General features: G+C 49.7%; 1 protein-coding gene across 1 annotated transcript in view; it reads right to left on the reverse strand.

Annotated features, from left to right (window-relative positions):
• LOC130403591 (protein kinase C-binding protein NELL1-like) overlaps positions 1-24959 on the reverse strand; it is a 151447-nt gene that overhangs the window by 102696 nt on the left and 23792 nt on the right. The window contains exons 4-5 of the mRNA XM_056608008.1: positions 17577-17747; positions 260-356 (exon numbers count right to left, since the gene is read on the reverse strand). Coding sequence (XP_056463983.1) covers positions 260-356; positions 17577-17747 — 268 coding nt within the window. The remainder of the gene's footprint in view (positions 1-259; positions 357-17576; positions 17748-24959) is intronic.

A 24959-nucleotide genomic window follows, 5' to 3' on the forward strand; every position in this document is an offset into this window, starting at 1 on the left:
GTTAAAACACAAAGATTCAGAGGATCTTGGGAGGATAAGCGAAGCAAAGCGAGGGAAAAGGGCTTTTTCATCGGCACTCAGACACTGATGGCCAACCGCTGTTCAGTTCTTCTGTCTAACCTCCCCGAGCCTCTCCCCGAGTCCCACAAACAAGGCCCCGGGCTGACGTACCCCCCCTGTCCAATTCCATTACCCAGCGCTGAGACGGCCGCGCGGAGCTCTGTGTGCGGAGGGTGGAGGCGGGGGGGCCGGGTCTCACCTTGAACAGGCCGTGTTTGTGGGTGTGCTGGCCCAGCCACACTCCACTGCCGGCCGTGAGCTCCGTCTGCGGAGGGTCGATCAGCCGCTCGTAGATCCTGGCACAAAAACACACACACACACACACACACACACACACACACACACACACACACACACACACACACACACACACACACACACACACACACACACACACACACACACACACACACACACACACACACACACACACACACACGGAGAGAACTGTCAGATTAGAGGCAGCCGAAATATAGAGGTGGGGAGAATGGAAATGGTTTTGGCATGAACACAAAACCATTACGGATGAATAATGGAATAAAACCCTCGGAACAGAGGCCATGTGCGACGTGTGTTGGTGTGCTGGTGTGTGTGTTCGCCCTGCTTGTACATCGGTCCCGTCCTCCCGTCCTACCAGAGGCGGTGGACGGGGGTATCGCCCGGCCGCCCCCTGGAGCAGGACAGCCAGGCCGGCCGCTGAATCCCTAACGCCGCATTGATAGCTGGAGCACCGCCCTGGGCCGGATTAAGAGCACACCACACGACACACACACAGAAACACACACACTCACTCGCTAACACACACCTCAAGATACACACACACATTTCAGGACAACTCAAGACACACCTCAGGACACACACACTCACTCGCTCACACACATACACACCTCAAGAAACACACACACACACTTGGAGAAACCCATACACATTTCAGGAAACTCAGACACAAATATAAACCTCGAGACACACTCAGAAACACCACCCTGCACACAGACACACACCTCCAGAAACACACATCAGAAACCTACACACACTTAATTTCCTTAACACACACACACACACACACACACACACACACACACACACACACACACACACACACACACACACACACACACACACACACACACACACACACACGTCAAGGGTATTGCACGTCTCCACGTAGGCTTCCCATGCGCTGTGACCAGCTTAAGTGTTCTGATCTCCTCCTCCTCCTCCTCCAAACCTATCATTACCCTTCCCTTAGCTCAATATGTTTGACTGTGTGCGTGTATATATACTATAAGCGTGTGCACACAAGACCACTCTGACACTCTGATATCACCTCATTGGAAGGAGAGACCACCCATCGGGGAAAACACATTTCACAGAACACAGAAGGGTTCTGAGCCAGATGGGTTTCCTTCATGCCTGGGCACGAAGGAAACCCAGGGCTGGAAGGTGTCACTTGGGCTGGGGGCCGAGAGAACTGACGCAGGGCAGTGCTGCTCCACATCTACCCCACTCTTCTGAAGCTTTGTGTGTGTGTGTGTGTGTGTGTGTGTGTGTGTGTGTGTGTGTGTGTGTGTGTGTGTGTGTGTGTGTGTGTGTGTGTGTGTGTGTGTGTGTGTGTGTGTGTGTGTGTGTGTGCAAATTATGAGTTTGTGTACACATTTACAAGTAGACACACTGTATCTACTGTGTGTAGGTGAGATGTGTATCTAACCCTGGCATTCGGGTGGTGGTGGGGGTGAGTGTGTGCGCGGGACGGCCGTCGGAGCCATCATTCTCAGGAGTGGCGAGGCAGAAACCAGAGGAAGGCCCTGAGAAAATGTCCGGCACCGTGTTGCTGGCCCACGCTGGGACTGTAGAAAGCCGTGGAGAGGCGGCTGCATAAATCTGGGCCTCGCTGGCCGGGCCGTCCCGTTCTGCTGACAGTTCACCTGAATAAGCTGCCAGGCCGCCCCTCATTCCTGCTGATTTACCGACAGTATTTGGAAGAACCAGCAGCCACACACCAAAAATAAAATAAAACCTGATGTACAGTCCTGTGCGGCGCGGCGTCCGTTCACGGCAGCGATTCGATTCGACGTGATGTTGTTGTTTATTAGCCAGCCAGATTGAGGACACAGACTGAAGCACAAACACAATCAAAGGCTTTGCGCGTCCCCCTGAGCAGAATTGTCTCAAAAATAAAAAATAAAAGGCACAAAAAAAAAGCACTGTTAATGTTTTTTATGCCTAACGGTTCTTTGGCAGCTGGGAGAAAAACCTAATCCCAATCCCTGGCTCTGTTGTTCGCTCCGCCAATAGCTGTCTGCCGCGCTAAAGTATCCCTTAAAGTCGGCTTTGTTCGAGCGGCTGCATTCCTAATGATCTGCTGTTTGCCGCCCGTGTTCTTCGTCTCCGAGAGACGCCGAGTCAAGAATGATGTGTCAAGGTGTCTGTCAGCAGGGAGGCTGAGGGAGGTGGGGGGAGGAGGGCTTAACACAACTGAATGTGAATGGAGAGAGCTGTGATTGTGACGGGTGTGTGTCTGCTGAGAGAGTATGCAAGTGTGTGTGTGTGTGTGAGTGTGTGTTTCTGCTGAGAGAGTATGTGAGTGTGTGTGTGTCTGCTGAGAGACTATACGAGTGTGAGTGTGTCTCTTCTTAGAGAGCATGCAAGTGTGTGCGTGCGTACGTGCGTGCGTGCGCTTTTCGTGCGATCTACGAGCAGAGGATGTACAGTGTCTTCCATCGCTCCGCGATCGTTCAAGTACTTAAGTTCTGAGTGCCTGCGTTCAAGTGCTTTCATTGAGCTGTACTGTGTGCCACAAACCCAGCCCCCCGAAAAAAAAGCAACACAAAACTATTGACAGCTAGAACAGAGAAAGTGAGAAGATACTACTTTAGTTTGGGTGCAGAATCTCACCACTTCTTTCACTACGCCATCGTCTTCCCTTTCCCCCTTCCCCCCCCCCCCCCCGTCTACCAGGAGTGGGGCTATTATCTCCCCACTTCCCCGACTTCGATTCGGGTGTCTGTCAATCTGTCTGTGCTCCACCTGGAAGTGTGTTTCCTGGAAGCAGCCCAGGCCCGCGGTGCCACTCAAACCAGAACCAGACCCCCTGTGGTGCAGGAACAAGAGCTGCCTGGTGTCTCTAGACAGCTCGCAACGCGGCTCCTTCGTGTCAGCAACCTATTTCTCAGTTTAACAAATAAATCACGGTAATAACCGGAACAATAATTCTGGGTTTGAATACCAGTTGGGGGTTGAAAGTCGTGTTTTTCCGTCACACCTCGAATCAAAATACATGTCAATATTTTTGGTTGTTGTTGGTGTTTTTTTGGGATGTTATCGGGTTTGATATGCTACACAAAACAACTAAATAAATAAGAGGGCTGAACAAGTTTGGTGTTACACAATATCTGCCTCCAACAACCTTTCGGCTTGATTCACTATATGCTAATTTAAGGTCTAATTCCAGTCTACTCCCTTAATAATCGCAACAACACATTATAAAAGCAATACACTTCCATGACAATTAAAGAAAACGCTAGGTATCACTACCAGACGTTGACAATCATCTTTATTTTAGAACAACAAAACACATGACTCGTGCTACATAAAGGACGATAAAAGCAACGAAAGCATCACACAGCCGCAGACATGACTGGTGAGTCTGACAACGACGCCGTCTCATGTTAAAAATATCAACAGGCGTGTACTCCGAGTGGAAAAACAACATAACCAAAGAAACACAGACAGGCGCTCGGCACAAACAAAGCAGAGCGATCCCGCTGAAAAATGACAAGTGTGTAGCGCCGCACCCAAAACGGGAGCGTGCAGCATTAGGAACCAAGTTAAAGGCATATCTATGACCCAAATACCTTTCAAATCGGTTTTAAGGCGCAGGAAAATATAGGTCTTGTCTGCAAACTATGTAGATGTAGATCCAACCTAATGTGACTGTCAACCGTCTCCCCCGAGGCCCGTCCCTGGCCTACTTCCACCGTGTCTTTAATTACCTCACCTCCACTGTAACCCGATCTGCCGATAAGAGGCTTCTATCTTTTCCTGAGAAAAAAGGAAAGAAGGGGAAAAGGCAGGGATGGAGAGGCCAAGGGAGACCCGGCTGGTAAAACATGCTAGCCCTCCTGTTCGCTCATGCAAGGTATAGACCTTGCATGAGTGTGTGCGGTGTGAATGTCTGTGTTTGTGCGTGAGCGTGTGTGCCTGTGTGTGTGCATTTGCGGGTGTGTGTGTGTGCATTGTGTGTGCGTGCGTGATGATGTGTTTCTTATGCCATTTAAGTGCAGGGTGAGCCCCCTTCCACGGTGTGCCCTTTGCGAGCAACGGCTGATTACAGTGTAGGATCCATGAAGCGATCCGCATCGCTTTAGTTGGATATTTTTCCTGACTACCGCTGCACGAGTTTTTCATTATTATTCTTTATGTATTTGCCCCGCATACATGCAGTCATACCAGTTATATCCATATTAACCAGGTACTACATCTTTTAAAGGGAAACGTATTGACGCCTTGTATCCAAGCTGTGGGAGGGAAATGAATTGTAGCATTATCCTGGGCCGCCCCGATGCAATTTTCGTTCTCCTCATTGTGTAGTACGGTTAACAGTCCCAGGAGCCAGAACAACAACAACATGACAACAAAACACAACACAGGCAAGGAAAGTAAATACAAAGAGTTTGACTAAGCAATATCCGAAACATGTCGCGGCTTACTCTCCGTTAGAACTTCCCCCCTCTCCATCTCGCTGGTAAACCAGTGTTACTCTGACAATGGTCGCGCCCGAAGCGCGTCTCTCTCGCCGTAAACGCACATTCCCAGCGCCCCATTCCAGGCTTTCCGTCGTGAGATGAGAAAGCCTTGGAATGAGATTCCCTTTCATAGATAAGTATACCTCATATAGAACCTATAAAAGGTAAATATACAAATAATACCACTTCAATGAAAGGACCCACACAACAGGAGCGCTTCTACACAAGCGTTCAGATGGCACGGATGTTATAAAACTCATTGGGGGCTTGGGGACGCAGACCTAAGGTCATCTGAAGAAGACGTGTAGTACACTGGAATGGGCATTGCACTGTCCATAACAGAAAATCTATAGCACTGACATCCCTCTTATTTGATGTCTCGCGGCTGTCTGTCCGTGCGTGCGTGCGTGCGTGCGTGCGTGCGTGCGTGCGTGCGTGCGTGCGTGCGTGCGTGCGTGCGTGCGTGCGTGCGTGCGTGCGTGCGTGCGTGCGTGCGTGCGTGCGTGCGTGCGTGCGTGCGTGCGTGCGTGCGTGCGTGCGTGCGTGCGTGCGTGCGTGCGTGCGTGTACACCCCTCGGGTGCCCCTTTCTGCCACAGTGTACATCCCCCCCCCCCCCCCCCCCGCCAGGGGCTGGACTGCAGGCTGCGGAGGCGGGTCTCGGGGGGGGGCGGCTGAGCATGGCTCAGGAGGCTGCGGTAATGACACGCTCGATCACAGCCACAAGGGAACCAATGGGAAGACCAGAGACACCGGGGCCAATGGTAGACCTCGAAACACGGAACCAATGGTAAATCCCCAGACACAGGGTCCAGTGGTAGACTTCGATACGCAGTCTGGCAGGGAACCAATGGGAAAGAGCCGAGACACCGGGGCCAATGGTAGACCTCGACACACTGGACCGCGTTCCGAGGATAAACTTCGGCACTTGACACGCGGGGCCAACAAGACGCCATGAAGAAGCAGTGCTGCCATCGTCAGATCCTCCCCGAAAATGATATTATCAGGGAACTACCACGATCACAGCGTTTTGCTATCTCCCACGTAATGCGTTGCGAGGCGGTGGCAGACAGCTGCCAGGCTGGGGATCGTCGGGAGAGTGGTAATTAATCCTGACAGAACCGCCTGTTTCAGCAGAAAACACCGGCAGGTGTGCTGCCGCGCCTCCTCCTCGTCCAACTGAAACAACTGACTCCCTTTTGGTTATCCCGGCTTCTCCTCCTTGGAGGAGGAGGAGGAAGAGGAGAAAGGGGGAGGAAGGAGTCAGTCTCAGGGAAGGGATAAGAAACAGCAGAATATTAATTGTAATAAAAGCGGTAAGAAATCCCAGCGACTCTCATTAACACTACAGAGTGAAGTGCCGACGTCAATGTGATCTGATTCCATTGTGGATAATGAACAGGGATTAATTGTTGCAGGAGCAGAAGGGAGCTATAGTTCTTCGGCGTTGATAATCCCTCCAATCCCGGGCAGGGGCAGGGCCTCGGCCTCCGACCGACCGAGAACCACGGAATCAATAGTGGAGAGAAAATCGGCGACGCATTGACATTCTAAGTTTTCCCTTCATTAGGCGGCAGCAGTAATCACCAGCGGTGGCTGCTGCTGCATTGGAGGACGTGATGGGGGAGGGGAGCCACCCCATTGGTCAGAGAGGGGGGGGGGGGGGGCGATCTTCCCCTTCAATGTGCAGCTTTGCGTTTCATCTCACGTGCAGCACAGTTGAGACGGGGCCTCTGCCACCTGCACCATAAAACATTAAAAAGCCACTTGTTGACACTTCCTGGTACTAGGGAGGGGGCCAGCTCAGGAAGCAGGCCCCCGGGAGGCCCCGGGAGACAGGCCCCGGGTACCTGGGTGAGGGACAGCGTTGTGCGAGGTGATCCGCCTGACGCAGGCTCGTTATGGGGCACGCTGGCAGGGCTTTTACGGCGCCGGGGCTGATCAGGTGATGAAGGAGGGAACATTGGCTGCTCCACCGAGTAGCAGCCGCCGTCGCCGTCGACCTACACAGGAAATTAAGCCTTTATGCCTCGCCTTCCACTGACTTGGGAGGAACGCCGCGCACAACGCACGCACGCGGTCGACAGATTCCCCCCCCCCGTTGCAACCTCCCGTCGATCGCACACGCCGTGGTAGTCACTGGGTCGTGGTTTGTCGACTGCAAACCGCTTTTTTATTCGCTCGACGTCCCGTGAGTCGGTGTATTTTCAGCCTGATAGTGAACATGTTGAGCCCGAGCCGGTCGCTTAATTAGGCAACGAGCAGAAAGCTGACGAAAAGGCTGCGGGCGAAGGGGCTCAGATTCCTCCTGATTCCAGCAGAGAGGCAGAGGACACGGCTACAGGAGGAGGAGGAGGAGGAGGAGGAAGGAGAGGACGGAACGTGCCACGAGCGAAGAGGGGCGGGGCCGGTGAACAGGAGAAGGGCAGCATCAGAAGATGTTTATCTCCGCGGCGGGCGCAATCATTTATCCAGCGTTCCACTGCGCGGCCCGCAGCCCCTGTTCCCGTCCTAATGATAGCCTGCGCCTGCAGCGACGAGATGCTTAGCAGGTGGGGGCGGCGCCCACACCCCCTTCCTGCCTGCCGCGCCAGCTCCTTTAATGAGGGAGGAAACGCTGAGACTCATTTCGCCGGCTGCTGGACACGCCACCAAAGGGTGGCTCGTGCGGCGTTATGAGGATCTCATTATGTGGATCTGTGAGGTGTAGATCCGCCCGCTACGGACACACCGCCCGCCGTCACCGGCCGAGCGTGTAATGAGAACGGAGAGCGAGCGCGTCGACCGGCTGGCCGTGATGCACCGAGTGTCGTCCCCCCCCCTCCACCGGGCACAGGAAGTCAGGCGTGTCAAAAACAAAGGTGGTGAGGGTGACCCAGCGAATCGTGCTGGGTCGGCTCCGCAACCGGAGGTACAGCGGGTTGGGCTGGTCACCGAAAGGTTACTAATTCGAAACCCCAGAGTGTCGAGGTGTCCCTGAGCAAAGACACCTCGCCCTAGCTGCTCCCTCCGAGCCGACTGTCGCCTTTGCGTGGTCGACACCGCCGTCAACGTGTGAATGAATGGTTGCAAGTCGATTTGGACTAAAGCGTCGGCCAAATGTCTTAATGTAAAGTGGCCAATTTTTCTTGGGGTTGAATCTCTGCTGGCCAGCTATTTTACCGTACATCCATACACCCACTGTCACGTGCCCTAGCATGAAGGCTGAGACAAACGACGACATAAAGAGTGTAGACAGAGAGAATGACTGGAGAATGACAAACATGGAGAGTGGCAATGCATCTCCCGATGCATTGCCACTCTCCATGTTTGTCATTCTCCAGTCATTCAACAGCCGAACGCAGAGACACACAGAGACGGGGAAAAAAAAACTGTAGAGGGGAGAAGGTGTGAAAGAATTCATGAGGACTGCGGCTTGAAGAAATGACATTGAATGAAATTCACACCCCACCAGTGAGGCCGGCGCCATGTGGAGAGCAACCAGTTGGTTGGAGGATAGCGCTGACGAAAATCAATCGCAACCCTTTCTTTTTGGTATTCAAATGGAGTCAACTATTGATACAGAGTGTGGGCTGTGAGGGCCCCGGGTGATTTATGGGCCAAATGAGATGAATAATGTACGTTTGACTGCATTGTTAGCTAAGCATCTGGTTACTTCAGGCCCTAGATGCCTCTTCATTTTCATACCTACATACCTCGTGCTGTGTTGCATCTGTCCTGCGTCCTTCATCCCCCGATGTTTAAAATCAGACAGTGTCTTATACTCACTTTTGCCATGATACAATACTATCAGCATACAGCCCTTGTATAATGGTAAATGGTGAATGAACTGCATTTACATAGTGCTTTTCTAACCAGTCGCCACTCAAATCGCTTTATAATATTGCCTAACATTCACCCATTCATGCACACGTTCACACACCGACGGCGGTGTCGACCACGCAAGGCGACAGCCAGCTCGTCAGGAGCAGTCAAAGTGAGGCGTCTCGCTCAGGGACACCTCGACACTCTAGCTAGGAGGAGCCGGGGATCGAACTAGCAACCTCTGGTTCCCAGCCACCCCGCTCTACCTCCTGAGCCACATGCCGCCCCGTATCTTCTGGGGACTACCATTATCGTTCACCCGACGCTGCTGCAGTAACAGCATGCCTCCATTGGGGTCGATTAAGCAAGATGTAATGGGTATGTGGATCACCCTGACCGTGTAGGAGCTCGGCTGCAGCGTTATGCCTGAGTTTGAGTTCAAGTGTGCCCTCTAACCTCTCAATAGCCACTCACTACATCCTTGCCGCTAGCTGCTATAGCATCCAAATTCGGCTGATTTGCACAACGGGTCTACCAAGAAGTTGTTTTTTTCCCAGGCAGTTGAATCCTAGGATACTTCAATCATAACGGTACAAACCCACGCAGCTGTTTGGCTTCATAGAGGAGCACTGTGAGGAACAGGAGTGACGAATGAACAATGCATGCAGGCACGACGGAGACTGCCGATGTTGCCTTTCCTGGTGACAAGATATGATATCGATTTGTTGTTGATTTGCTGCGCAAATAAATAATATCTAGGAAAAGGTAATTAATGCATAATGAATTATAGGGTTTAGTACATTTCATATAGATGTCTATCCTATATATATAATTCACGAGCATCGAACCCGATCCATGAATGTGAGAATAAAGCTACAGAGTAAAACTGTAAAAAATCAGTTGAACTTGGTTGGTTTCATTTGTTTGGACTTTATCTATATTTCAGTGTCTTTGTACGGCTCTATGAAGATTGTTGTTTGGCTACAAAAGTGACGTTTCTATTCAGCTCTAATGGGGAGATTTAAATGCAAACGGGGGCTTTAAAACCCATCAATAATTACAATGTCCACCCCGTCACGAGGCTCATTCATCCGGTTAACACAGCACGTCGCTCAGGCAGAACTCAGAGCCGCCTCTCACCACAAACATGGGACCAAAACGGTTCTCCAGGTATTTATTAATCCCTAGCACTGGCTGAGCTTGCCATTTGATTAGCATACGAGGCCCGCTGTGATACGCTGGCTGTCACAGGCAGAATAACGCGCCGCTGAGATGCTACATCCACCGGCACGCCGCATGAGGTGCCTTTCACAACCCGACCGACGCACACAACCCTGGGGCCGCCGTGCACCAGGTGGACGGCCTGGCTCCCTCCCCCGTGCTCCCCCGTACTCCCCCGTGCTCCCCCGCTGTCTCTGCATTGTTCCCAGTCTTCCTTCCCCACCAGTGCTCTGTCTACAGCGAAACGCGCGCAGGAGCCACGTCTAGGGTGTCCCTCGGTCCGGGGCCCTTACTGGGCCAAATTAAACATTGACACTCCGTCTGAATGCAACACCATCCCACTCGTACTCTGTTTGTACAGTTCATACCCGCACTAATCACCGGACGGCTTCACTATTGTTAGAGCTCAACCGCTTGGTTGGTATTTGGTCTGCTGACTGCAGCGCTGGGGAGAAGGCCGGACTGAGAGGGAAGGACAGACTCTGACAGAGACCGAGGGCCCTATTTTAACGGCCTGAAACGCAAGTGAATCAAGAAAATATGTGTTTGCTGTACGGTGTTTGCAGATGCATTGATTTAAAAGTACAACTTATTACCGCCGCATCAGCTGTTCTTTCCCAAATAATTTGCCAAGAATGTGTGGCTAGGTAGATGAGAGAAGCAAAGTGCATGCGCGAGGTGCACAAGCAACATTATGCATGCGCCCTTAAAATAGCATCTGAACAACGCGCCACTGACTTTAAACCAGGTATTTCCTGGTTTGTGGCGCAAGTGGTTTCTGGAACTTCCAAAATAGCACCAGCGAACGTTTTCGCCAGAACACGCCTACTCCTTTCGCCGAACCGCCCCTTGGGGCGCAAGATCCTTCCCTAATTTACCGACGCGTGGCGCAGGAGGGAAAAGAACACTCTGCGCCAGTTGCAAACTAGCAACGACACATGCGCCAGTGATTAAGTCAATACTGCCGGATGCAAGATAGGGCCCAGAGTGACACAGAGAGGGAGAGAGGAGGACCGACAAACAGGGGGGGGGAAGAGAGAGAGAGAGAGAGAGAGAGAGAGAGAGAGAGAGAGAGAGAGAGAGAGAGAGAGAGAGAGAGAGAGAGAGAGAGAGAGAGAGAGAGAGAGAGAGAGAGAGAGAGAGAGAGAGAGAGAGAGAGAGAGAGAGAGAGAGAGAGAGAGAGAGAGAGAGAGAGAGAGAGAGAGAGAGAGAGACCTACAGGAGCGGGATCACCTGACCACCACCGGCGCGCCCTTGAGGGGAGAAACACGGCGGTCCAACAAGGAGAGCGCGGCCACTTTCCATCGGGGGCCCAGTGCTTGAGGGGAAGCTCTCATAGCCCATGTGGAGATTACAGGCAGCAGGGCCCCTGAACGGGCTCTGTGTGTCTCCCCACACCCCAGGGCAGAGGACTGGCATGGCTACTGAGGAACCCAGCCAGGTCCTTTGGGTGGGTGTGTGTGTGTGTGTGTGTGTGTGTGTGTGTGTGTGTGTGTGTGTGTGTGTGTGTGTGTGTGTGTGTGTGTGTGTGTGTGTGTGTGTGTGTGTGTGTGTGTGCTTTTGTGCGAGTGTATGCATGTGCATGTGTGCAGCATATAGAGTGACCTTCCGAAGAACATACAGAGGACGGTTGGTTGGTGGTTGCATGTGACAAGTGGAGCCAATGTCATTACGCCGCATTAGCATCTGCGCTCCCAAACAAACACAGACCCAGACCGTCAAAGTGTTCAGGGGGGGGGGGGGGCGGGGGTCTGTACAGAAAGAGACTGCCCTTAATTGAATTAGATCTATCCCCAAATTGCAATTAATACTCCAATGATGCAGCCCTCGTGACCTTGCGTTTGTTCTACAAGGAAGTGCTGCAAAAATAATCACGGCTAATTTCACACAAACTCCCTCAGTTACACGGCGGATCCAAGCACCGAGGACATCAAGAAATATTTGTGTTTTTTGGTCTGCATTTATAATTAGCCTGTCAGCTGCGTTTCTACACACAAGAAGAGAAGGTTGGAGGAAAATAAAAAGAGTGTTCAGCGACACGGACGATGCCCTTGGAGGAACGGGTCCCATGGGTGGTGTTTTGTACACTTCAAGCCGCCACGTTTTATTAAAAAACTATTTGCTCATGTGTCCCCATTTATTCTTGGTCAGAAAGGCATAATCGTAATCATACGAACATGTTAATTAACAGTGGAGATTTCATCTTTAATTAATTCGGTTTCTGATCAACACATCTGATAACGCACGTGTTTGTGAGAATATAAAGATAATATAAAAATAGCAAATTACCTTGCATTACCTAGCTTCTAAACTAGCTCGCCTAATCAGGGTTACTGTGACAATAGGGCAGTCCAGAGAGACCCCACATGACTTCCCCTGGCTCCTCCCCCAGACGGGGGTCCAGTCAGGTGATGTAAGCCTCCTTACTCCAACCTCCTTCAGTGCATCCTGAGCTTTAAAACAAGTTCATCTTCCTCCCAGCTCCACATAGTCCTAGGGCCGGGGGCATCCCCGACAGATCCTCCTCGGACGGCTCATGCGTGGCCAGAGCGAGCGTAGCTGTACTTTCGAGACTATCCTTGATCTGGCACTTATTGTATTTTGTACATGCTTGCACTTAAAAATTGTACTTATCATTGTGTATCTTTGTTGCATACGGGGAATGGGTTAACCTAGTGATTATAAGTGCTTGGCACTCATGTTCCACGAACATCCTTACTGTACCGACAGAGATATATTGTTGTTCCTCTTTCTTCTGACATGTGCTTATGCAAGTCGCTTTGGATAAAAGCGTCTGCTAAATGCCCTGAATGTAAAAATGTAAAGCGCTGAGCTTACTTAATCACACACAAGTTGGTTGTGTCCGTGACCAAGTGGGGTTAACTTATAGCTTGAATCCGCCATCTCATCCCGTCGATCACGTTAGTTGAGCTGCTAACTTCCGGTTGATTTTACAACCTATACGTCCATAATATACCTCCATACCCCCTCCATGGGTGCAGCCCTCCCATCCTTCCCTCAATCGAATCCCCAACTGTGAATAAGGACGCACAGTTAAACACCCATCTGAACCGATCCCAGCCAACGCTGTCGTCGACAATGTGACTAAGCCAAGAGCCAAAAGCCTAGAACTTAATACCGGGGCAATTCAAGCAGCTCCCCTCTTGGTTGTGACAGTTATAGGCGGTTGTATTGACCGCTGGCTGCGAGGGGCTGAACGGGCCACAGTTCGGAGGATAAGCCGGTCAAACTGCACCCCATCATTTGGTCAGCAGACAGACATTAGTCACAGACAGCTAGCCTGAGTGCCTGAGTGAAGCTGTATGAATCCAGGCCAGGGAGAGAGAGCAGCTGGAGAGACTGCTGACCCCGCCAGATCCTCAAAGGACAATCCTGCCGGGCAAAAGGTCGTCTCTTTAAGACCTGCTAGAAGTAAGACTCACACGACTTGAACAACCACACAGGGTTCGAGTCTCTCTCTCTCTCTCTCTCTCTCTCTCTCTCTCTCTCTCTCTCTCTCTCTCTCTCTCTCTCTCTCTCTCTCTCTCTCTCTCTCTCTCTCTCTCTCTCTCTCTCTCTCTCTCTCTCTCTCTCTCTCTCTCTCTCTCTCTCTCTCTCTCTCTCTCTCTCTCTGCTTGAACATCACATTTTATGTTACATTTATTTCATATGTTTAATAAAAAATCGGAACCCTGAGAAATAATACTTTCTGTGGAGATCCCGCCTCCGCGTCATCAGTACAGATGGCCATGGCGTGCTATACTCTGCCACATACTGTTCATGTGTACATCTCAACAACATAAACACTATGTTAAACCCCCTCTTAGGGTAAACAGTGTAGACTGTGAGGTGTTTGCACGGTGTGATGCGCGCCACGCTGCCGCAGTGGGACCACAGCAGAGGATCGCAGCAGGGCTCCATGGCTGTGTGGTGTGTGCATGTCTAGGGTCTGTTGGGGAGAATGCTCAGCGCTCGCTCTCATTGGTCAACCGCAGAGGGACACAGATCACAGACTATGCTCCTATTGGTCAACCCCTGAGACACAGATTACAGACTATGCTCCTATTGGTCAACCCCTGAGACACAGATTACAGACTATTCTCCTATAGGTCAACCCCTGAGACACAGATTACAGACTATTCTCCTATAGGTCAACCCCTGAGACACAGATTACAGACTATTCTCCTATAGGTCAACCCCTGAGACACAGATTACAGACTATTCTCCTATAGGTCAACCCCTGAGACACAGATTACAGACTATTCTCCTATAGGTCAACCCCTGAGACACAGATTACAGACTATTCTCCTATAGGTCAACCCCTGAGACACAGATTACAGACTATTCTCCTATAGGTCAACCCCTGAGACACAGATTACAGACTATTCTCCTATAGGTCAACTCCTGAGACACAGATTACAGACTATTCCTCCTTATATATATATATATATATATATATATATATATATATATATATATATATATATATATATATATATATATATATATATATATATATATATATATATATATATATACGCTCACATACATATAAATTGGTATCTGTTTCTGCAGACAGGGCTTTGGGACAATTTGTACCAAAAATAATGTTTTTTTCTCTTCCTTTAGCGTAAATTCCTTATGCTAATTAAAGGATAATACAGCCTTGACGAGCATTGTCAGCGGTGTTCTGAGTCCTCGCCCGGCCTCATTACCACCACAGTGACATGCTTCTGCTGCTCCTTCAACACTCTGTCTACTTCAAACATAATTAGGTGTAAGGCTTTAGCAGGACAACTTTTATTACCTATCATACTTTTTAGCTGAATTATTCTGCCCAAAATGTCCTACTGAATTCCTTCGTTCTTTACACTTGAACAATCGTCACAATTATAAACCTTCGATACAAACTTTATGGAATGACTTAAAACCTGTCCTTTTTTTAATTTTACACCTACAGAACCGAGATCAACCCAGCAAAGGAAACAACACAGATAACCATAGCAACCACCTTCCACACCATAGCAACCACCTTCCTCACCATAGCAACCCCAAGAACACCATAGCAACCACATTCCACACCATAGCAACCCCAAGAATAGTATAGCAACCGCCTTCCACACCATAGCAACACCCAGAACACCATATAAACCGCCCAGAAAAACCTACCAACCACCAGAACACCATAGCAACCACCTAGAACACCATAGCAACCACCTCGAATAAACTAACAACCATCTACAACACCATAGAAACCATCCAGAACACCCTAACAACCACCTAATGCAACCAAAAAGAACACCCTAGCAACCACAGAGAACACCGTAGGAATCAAAGCGATCGATATAACTTCGATAAGAAAATTAGTACGATTAATAATAAATTAAACATAATTACATTTATTTCACTACTATGACTAACACAACAACCTGGAAAAATCCAAGTACTGCTCTTTCTAAATATGCTAATATCACAAGAATCACTTGTGGTGGTGGTTGTGTTTAGCTTGCATCAGCTGGTCTGATCCCAGCAGGTGGGGAAGAGCTGGATGACACTAACCAGCGGGAAGGGAATCATTTGCACTTAATTGAGGAGCAAAGTCAGCCATCGACCCCCCCCCCCCCCCCCCCCCCCCCCCCGCCCCCCAGGGCCAGAAGGGGGGGGATCTGTTGAGGGGGAAAGTGGCTGTCTACTGCCGTGTCTACCCAGGACCTCCCCCAGAGAGAAACGTGACATTAGTGTCCAGACTCGGGAGATATCTAGTCACTGAAGCGAGTGGGCTGCAATGACTGTAACTAAGGACTAATGACAGAGAGGCACCGACTCAATGGATACAGGGGGGGGGGGGGTGCCTGATGGTCACATCACAGATCCAGAGAGGATATAGAAGGTATAGAGTGGCTGTCAAGGGTCCATCGGGGTGGGGTCGGGTGCTGGTGGGGAGGGCAGGGGGCTAGTTTAAATGTTAATGGTAATAGACTATATTTATACAGCACTTCTTTCACCAGTGGCCACTCAAAGAGCTTTACAATTTTGCCTCACATTCACACATTCACACACACAGTCACACACCGACGGCGGAGTCAACCATCCAAGGCGACAGCCAGCTCGTCAGGAGCGGTTAGGGTGAGGTGTCTAGCTCAGGGACACCTCGACGCTCGCTAGGAGGAGCCGGAGATCGAATTAGCAACCTTCCGGTTACAGGTCAACACGCTCTACCTCCTGAGACACACGCCGCTCGAAATGTCATTGCTGAAAGCTCCATAAAAACGTCCTCCTAATTTTAGAGCAACGTATGAGATGAAATAGGGGAGTGATGAGACCGTAGTTAATAAATGTACTCTGAAAAGAATAACTGGTGGCACACGCTATCTGTTGCTATCCTTCCTGCAGGCAATCAGCAAATATGATAAGCCTGTTGTAAACAAGCCTGGCATGCTTTTTCTTCATAATGACTTCATACAAATATAACACTGTATCTCATGGTGGGTACATCTTCAGTTCAAGGCAGACCTACGAGACTCGGTGACATAACAAAGACGGCTAATTCCCTCTCGCCCGTCCCCGTCCCCAGAGAGTGAGACACAAGCCGTCGTGCTGCGAGTGACGGCTGAGTGATGGATACCGCATTGAGATAAAACAGGACAGGCAAATGGCCAGAGCCGCTGAGGTGAATAAGCAGCGAGGGAATCGATTCCGGACACTCGTATTGAATCGTATCCAATAGCTCTATTTTCCCCCGAGCCGTGAAAGAGGTGACAGAGAGAGTCACCTCTTTGTCCCCCCCCCCCTCTCTCGCAGTGGGGGGGTGGGGGGTTGGCGGCTAGCAGATGATGACTGATACTACTTCAGAGGAGGAGTGAGACAGATTGGCACGGTGGGGGGGGTTCCCGATGGATCACCGGGGACAGGGGGGGTCGCACACACAAAAGGTCCTCGTGACGGGCGAATCGATGGAGCGATTGTTCTTCCGCCTTCCTCTTCATTATGTAAAGCGCAGCGAGGCACGGTGGGATTCACCGCGCGTGCAGACTGCTCTCTGCAGGCGCTCCTCGGCGAGGCCTGCGTGCACACGTACGTCTGTGTGTTCATGTGTTTTCACACATGCACTCACAGACAAACACACACACACACAGGTCTGTGTGGATGCGGTGCATCTCGTGGCAGCTTCCCCTCACCTGACAGCACACGCATCGGGGCAGGTGTGGACAAACATTTACCTTGATGGACGGACAGCTCATTAGGCCGGTCACCACCCCCCCTTCCCCAGCCCCCACATACGGGACGTCAAGGAAGACCTCCACTTGACAGGTGGTACACTCAAAAAACAGGCATGAATGCATTTATGTATAGATATTAAAACCAAAAATGGTGGGGTGTGCATATGGAATGAGCGTGTGCAGGGTCTCTCTCTCTCTCTCTCTCTCTCTCTCTCTCTCTCTCTCTCTCTCTCTCTCTCTCTCTCTCTCTCTCTCTCTCTCTCTCTCTCTCTCTCTCTCTCTCTCTCTCTCTCTCTCTCTCTCTCTCTCTCTCTCTCTCTCTCTCTCTCTCTCTCTCTCTCTCTCTCTCTCTCTGATGATGTGTTGACCTGCCAAGGGACTACAGATGAAAATTAGCTATTTCGCTGACTCTGGCACATTTACATTTTGACTGTAAGCTAAAAATGTCAATTGATGTGCATTGTCCCTTTTAAACAATTAAATAAAATAAATACCCGCCCGCGGCCCAGGCGCTCCCTCCCCAGTTACCTGTTGCAGTCGACGTGGAGCAGGAGGTGCGTGGCGCTGATGGTGAGTGCGATCTTGTGCCACTGTCCGTCGGCCAGGCGGTAGGGGAAGGACTCGGAGCGGGGCTTGCCGTTGAAGCGGTAGTGGTAGCGTATCTCCTCCCTCACGCCACTGCTCTCCAGCTCAAAGTAGCTGCACACACAGAAACACACGGCGGACACACATTGGCTGTCGTCCTGTTGACCGCCGAGATGCGGTGTGTCCCGGTTCATTGCTTCCTATCACAGACTCGTGTTCCTGATTTAAAACACACGGATGCTGGAAATGTGCCTTCAGTGGAATGCTTACCGCGTGTTGGGACATTTGCGTGTAGTTGATATTTTACAGTATATGAATAGCTGACTGTGCTCAGACTAATTAAAAAGAGAGAAAGTGTGTTTTCTTTCCACGACCGGCCTTCTCATTTGAAATTGTAAATTATTGAAAATAACCCTGAAGAATACGAGGAAAGGTCCAATTTAAACGTAATTTGAAACCTGTATTTGATGATTGTGTCCTGATACGATATCTCACTTTGATTCTCGCTTATCTTCAACAAGATTTTATTTCTCGACCAGACGAAAGAATTCCAAGCGCACACTCAAAAAGGCATGCAGAAACCACTACTCTGGTAACTATGGCTACCATGCACATCGCGATGGATCCATCCCTTGAAGTATTCCCCGATCCTTCCAGGAGCCGAGGGCTGTAGACACGGCAGGGATGAGCGCGTACGCTGTAATCTACGCCCGCTGTAGTGAAACAATAACCCACACTGAAGGAGGACAGCAATGAGATGGCTCCCGAAGCAAGCCGGTCTCCTCGGCCGTAATTGTGGCAACGTGGGGTCGGGCTGCGCGCTGGCAGTACGGGGCCACGTCCACCCCAGACAGAAAACATTTGATAAACCACAGAGGAGGCTGTGGTTCCAATCAGACCGGAGCCCAGCGGTCGGCGCCGCGATCGCCCGAGGCAGCTCCCGCTGACATTTTAGCTGCTCCCCAACTTCACCACATTGTCACTCTCATACTAACACAAACTTATATTAGAATACACACTGTGTGTGTGTGTGTGTGTGTGTGTGTGTGTGTGTGTGTGTGTGTGTGTGTGTGTGTGTGTGTGTGTGTGTGTGTGTGTGTGTGTGTGTGTGTGTTTGCATGCGTGTTTGTGTGTCTCTCACAACACAGAATATACACAAAAAGATAGACAGGGACAGTTCAATCGGAAGACAGAAAACCAATATCCTGCCTTAAAATTTGGTTGCATGCACACATGCGCACGGGTGCACACGTGCGTGCGTGTGTGCAAACACACATGTCCTACTGAGCTGGAAGCCCTCATGCATATTAATGCACGGGGGTGGAGGAACGAAGAGCTACACCGTGGAATACCAACTACGGCAAATGGGAAGCCGATTCGTCCATCGCTGCATTTCACAGACTCATCGGCTCTCCTGAACACAGCACCATAAGGCTGCTGCCTCCTAGGATGAGATTCTCAGTTTCTCCCCCGGTATGAGAGGTGAGAGGAGCCTTCCGGGACTCGGCCTGGAGCTCAGAGTCCGGACGCAGCCGCCGCCGCCGTGGCGCTGGGTCTGGGGTTCCTGCGCCCAGACGCAGGAGCGAAGAGTACGCACCGAGTAGTCCACTGGAGCTGGGACACTATCCATCAGCAGGCCCGGCCTCCAGGCGCACACACACACGCACACATATAGACGTTAACATACACGACACACACATATATTCACAGGTAGACACACACACACACACGCACTCAGGCACACACAAAAAGGCACACACACGCACACATATAAACGTAAACATACACATACACGACACACATATTCACAGGTAGACACACACACACGCGCACACACACGCACACATTTAAACATCAACATACACGACACACACACACGCACACAGGCACAAATACACACGCACAGGCAAACACACGGAGCTCTGACCTCGACGCTTGGAGTGGATGACTCTCAATCAGCCCCTCGCTGCAGGTTGTGTTATTATTAAAACAATTAACGCCGCGCTTATTAACAGGCCTCACAGGGAAGCGCTTAACTGGGACACCAACACCAAAATGCATTTACACACATCCAGCCTCGGCACCGGAGTTTGTTTGTGCGTGCGCAGTGTGTGCGTCTGTGTCCGTGTGTGCGTGTATGCGTCTGTGTCTCTTTCAGTGTGTGTGCATGCGTGTGTGTGTGTGTGTCTGCGTCAGTGTGTGTGCGTACGTGTGTATGTGCTTGCCTGTGCGTGTGTGTGTTTGCGTGTGTGTTTCTGCTTGTCCAGAGTGTGTGTCCACGCATTAGTCTGGAATGAGCGTAGATCACACGGTGTTGGCCGCTGAACTGACAGTTATTTCACTCACAGCAGCGGGGGGCCAAACAGGGCTGACACTCGTCAGCAGGAGAAGGCTGATTTCCATAAAACTGAGGACCTGAATGAGAACGAATACGAGGGGCTTCTTCAGCCCCCCCCCTCTATCAGCCAGCCACGCCGGGGCCCCCCTGGGGGGGCCGTGAGTGGGACATTTGTTGATTAAAAATAACATCAACGAAGCATTTCCCCTTTTCCCGCTGATGAAAAGCTCATCACCGTCCTCATCTTCCTCTATCCTAAGGCTCCTGACGGCGCGATGCATCAACCAATCGCCTCGGAGATCCGACGCGTTGAGTCAACGACTAAAGACCCTCCGACAGTCGGCCCTTCAATCGTTTACCACCAACGTTTCTTCAGCAGGCGTTCTCCTTACTTTAATTGCGTGCTCCCCCGCGGCGCGACTCAATTTGCACCAATGTATATCATTTGCATCGATTGAGTCATTCGATGGAGCACCCGCTTAAACGGCCGTGTCTATCTGAGGCCCCCATTAATGTGCATTCCAAAGCACCGGTCACACAATGAACCCCCCGTTATAAACGAGCCAACGATCAATTAACAAAAACGCTCAACTGCCAGTGGGTGTGCTTTACGCTGAGTCCCTTGAGCTTGTGTGAGCACGCACACACACACACACACACACACACACACACACACACACACACACACACACACACACACACACACACACACACACACACACACACACACGAGGCTTGGAAGACCAGCTATACCTCTCCCTCCAGGAATGACCGCGGTTGCAGCCCAAGGTGACAGTTGAGGCCTTGTGTTCTAATGACTTGGCAACTTCAACGGCGATTGTGTTCTCATTGGCTCTTCTGAAATGTGCCTCGACTGGTACACACATTCAGCAGAATCTGACTCGCACACTCGTGGCAGAGAGACCTCGATGGCTGCGTGGGGGAGAACGAGCGAGAGAGAGCGAGCAGCCGAGCAAGCGGGCTGTGGGTAAAGATCCCCGCCTCGGTCGTACGCTGGAATGCGTACACTGCTCCACAAACACAGGCTCGTCAATAATTCACCGCAGGCGCTTAAACAGCCTCATCGGTGCAGCAGCAAGGCTATCGCCGAGGCGCGCGCCGCTCTGAACCCGTTGGCCGTGAGGTAATTGTATCAGGCACAAGCTGTTGAGCCAAACGCTGAAATGAAGGAGGGGTCCCGGGTAAGACGTTCATGGAAGAAGTGAGATCCAGCGCGGTGACAGATACCGCTGTTAACTAGCCTGAATGTTCCTTTGATGAAAGGGTAAACACAGCGTGTGAACCTCATCATTAGGATTCCGGTGTCATCCCTCTGGTTTGCGATCTGAATTTGTGTGCTCTCTGCGTGCTAGCGCGCTTGTGTGTACGTGTGTGTGTTTCTGTGTACGTGTTTCTGTGTACGTGTTTCTGTTTACGTGTTTCTGCGTACGTGTGTGTACTTGTGTATGTGTGTGTACTTGTGTGTGTGTGTGTGTGTGTGCATACATGTGTGTGCGTACGCGTGTGTGTATGTGTCTGTGTATATGTGTCTGTGTGTGTGTGTGTGTGTGTGTGTGTGTTTGCATACTTGTGTGTCTTTGCGTGTGTGTCGCGCAGCTCTTTCTTACGGAGGGCAGCTGCTAGCCAATTACCCGCTCGACGGGGAGGTCAAAGCGTGTGTCTCTAACAATGTGATCCAACAAGTGGCCCACAGGCGGAGTTGAGCGTGTCAACAGAGGCAAAAGCATTCTCGACATCATCTAATGGGTGATGCTTTTTGCTTTATTTCCTCGCATTACATCACGCCGGGTTTAATGTGACACACATGATTCTCTGCTAGTGTAAGGAACAACGACGTATGAGGAAAACAAGGATGAAAGATGGGCAAGTTCCTAGTCTATGTCCTATGTCTATATATATCAACTCTGCAGTCAACAATGTGTGTGTGTGTATGTTTGTGGGCACAAGCCACTGAATATACAAACACACTGAACATGGTGGATTACTATAAAGGAAGCATGATTCACCTCCTATAATATCGGAATAGCTTTACCATTATACAAAACCACCTTACCTCAAATAGGTAAATTTCTGTGATGACGGTAAATTGACCTCTTTTGTTAGAGAAGCGCAGATTGCATTGTGATCAGAAATAGATGTTTTTGCGCTCTAATATCCCTAGATATAGCCAATCAAGTCGTTATTATATTGAGGTCAGGGCACTTAAAATAAAGTTGGAAAATTGCCTTAATGTAATCGACTGCTGTGTCTTTCCATTTAGCAAAGAAAATGTGCGAAGAAAACCAATAACTACCAGCCCATCAACCGATCAGAGAAAGTAGGACCCAAACCAATCATTTAGACTTTTCCTTTCTTTGAGCTTGATGATAATTATTCATGATTTTATATAATGTTCAGATTACATAACCTACACTTGTCACAGAAGAAAATAAATGGCATGGTCGTTAATTCTGGCAGATTATCAATCATCTGCAAATTCTGCCCCATGCATTGCCCAATATTTATTACCAAGTATTCAAACCAACAGACCATGAAATATAACTCAAAACATAGCTCTTCACATGTGCTTTACAGATGTATGTGGCACTTGTTAAGCACTATTTGTATGTTGTACATTCTTGCACTTATAAATAGTACTTAGCATTGTGTAGCATCTTATCCTAGCTAGCTTTGTTGTATACGGGGAATGGGTTATCCTAGTATACATCCTATATAGTAAGTCCTTGGCACTTGGTTCTATGAACATCCTTACTGTACCGACCGTGATATATTGTTTCTCTTTCTCCTGACAAATGTACTGTGGATAAAAAGTAGCTTTGGATAAAAGTGTCTTCTAAATGCCCTAAATGCAAATGTAATAGATGTTTGGTTGTGTGGGCTCGTATAACGTTTGTTTAGGGTACCCAAAGGCTACGCATGTAATCTTGAGGGGATCCATGTGACATTGTTCCCCCTCTTTGGCTCAGTGTACGAAAAGTACTAGACACCTGACAGCTTTCTTCTTCTGAGGAATCAGTATAATTTCTCCAGATGTAGGGCTCGAACGTCAGCCCATCCTTCACGTGTTTGGATGTCAGGGGGGGATTGTACGAGCTAGGAATATACTGGAGTACAGGCAGCCTCCCTGGCAGCGTACAGCAGCCGGGGTGCCGGGGTACCACACACACACACACACACACACACACACACACACACACACACACACACACACACACACACACACACACACACACACACACACACACACACACACACACACACACACACACACACACATACCTGTTTAAGGGGGCAAATACACGTCGGGGTTGAATAAGGACGTGTAGCTAATAGTAACTCCTCAAGTGAGATGGTGAACAAGTTTTTGGCACCGCAGGCGAGCTGCTGGGAAGAAAGTGGAAGGATCGACTATTGGGACGAGCAACAGCACAGGGATAACCACTTGATCCGGTCGCTCTTAAAAGGGGAAGGAACCCCTTCACCAATGTGTACACCAGCGCTAAACCACTCTTACAGAAATATGTAGGCATACGGAGAAAAATAAGACAGAGGAACAAAGCGCCAAGCATCCAGACTCAATGGATTCTGTTGGTTCTGTTGGCATTATTTCTCCGTTTGAAAAATGACTGACAGGCTGCCCAAGGGTTCAACGTTGTCCAAATTGATTTCACAAAAAGTGTTTTTTATTTCATGGTGGAATTTCCTCCAGGTATCAAAAGGTGTGATATCTAAAGAATCTAAAAGTACGGGCTTGGTCAAATTGAAAGACTTCGTATTTTGAAGATAAAGAAAGTAATGAAAGGTGACTGTCATCATTAGATGTCTGCTGATACCCATTTGGTTCTTATTGAAAAAATCTCTATAGCGATAAGGAAATATCTCAATAAATCAAATACAATGTTATATAAAACGATGGAAGATAAAAGATTGAAGTCAGCTCGAAAAATACTGATATGCCATCGAGCTTCGGAAATTGAACATTGCCGTTTAGAAAAGGTTAATTAAAGAAATGATGTCCAGCTTACGTAAAGATTTTGAAGCTACAGAGTAGGTCTCAAATCAAGCAAAACCAATTAGTAGATAAGTAGATTATCTATCGCTTGAGGAAAATGGATGCAGCACTGCTGTAAAGCTTTCTCTGGTGGTAACGATGAATGGATTGTCATTAAAACAACACTGCATGCAGTGTAATTCTCCGTAAATGCATGATGGCTAATCGTATGGATCTTCATTTCAATAGCCCGCCCCTGTCTTCTGGCCTACTGTGATCCCCCTACAGCGTGAGCCAAGGCACAATTCCCTGTATGACAAGTGACTGTTGGTATTCTTAACATATGGGGAGAAATAGACGAGAGCAGGCGAGAGAGAAAAAAATGAGATAGAAATAGAGAGGGACACAGAGGGAAGAGCAGGCGAGAGAGAGAGAGCGAGAAAGAGAGGGAGAGAGCGGGAGAGAGCTGGCGAGAGAGAGAGAGAGAGAGAGAGAGAGAAAGGGAGAGAGCAACAGAGGGAGGAAGCAGGCGAGAGAGAGAAAGCGAGAGCAAAAGCCAGCCCAGAATAGGACCAGCAGTGCAGGGAGAAACATCCTGTGAACAGAGCAGGTGGCAGCACTGGCTGTGCACCATTGATGTTTGGATGTGGTTAGTTGAGAGGAACAGGGAGAAATGGCAGGCTTTTAGTTTGATCACGGTCATGACACCTCTGCTGCTGACAATGGGAGCCACTGCAAAGGCCCGCGAAATAAACTGCTTGCATTGCCAAAAAAATAACATAAAAAAAAATAGAAAAGGCGACATATGTTCTGTACAATCCGAAGCGGGAATAATAAACCTGTGGTATTCCTGGGCCTTCGGCCAGGAAAAACGAACCCCGGTGGAAGGTTTCTCTTCCATTTCTTTACCTGTGAGAATGGAAGTGAAGGATGAGGGGAGGATATTATCAAACTGGGAGAGGGAATAAAGGAGTTG

Source organism: Gadus chalcogrammus, chromosome 14 (assembly GCF_026213295.1).
Source record: "Gadus chalcogrammus isolate NIFS_2021 chromosome 14, NIFS_Gcha_1.0, whole genome shotgun sequence".
In the NCBI taxonomy this organism is placed as follows: domain Eukaryota; kingdom Metazoa; phylum Chordata; class Actinopteri; order Gadiformes; family Gadidae; genus Gadus; species Gadus chalcogrammus.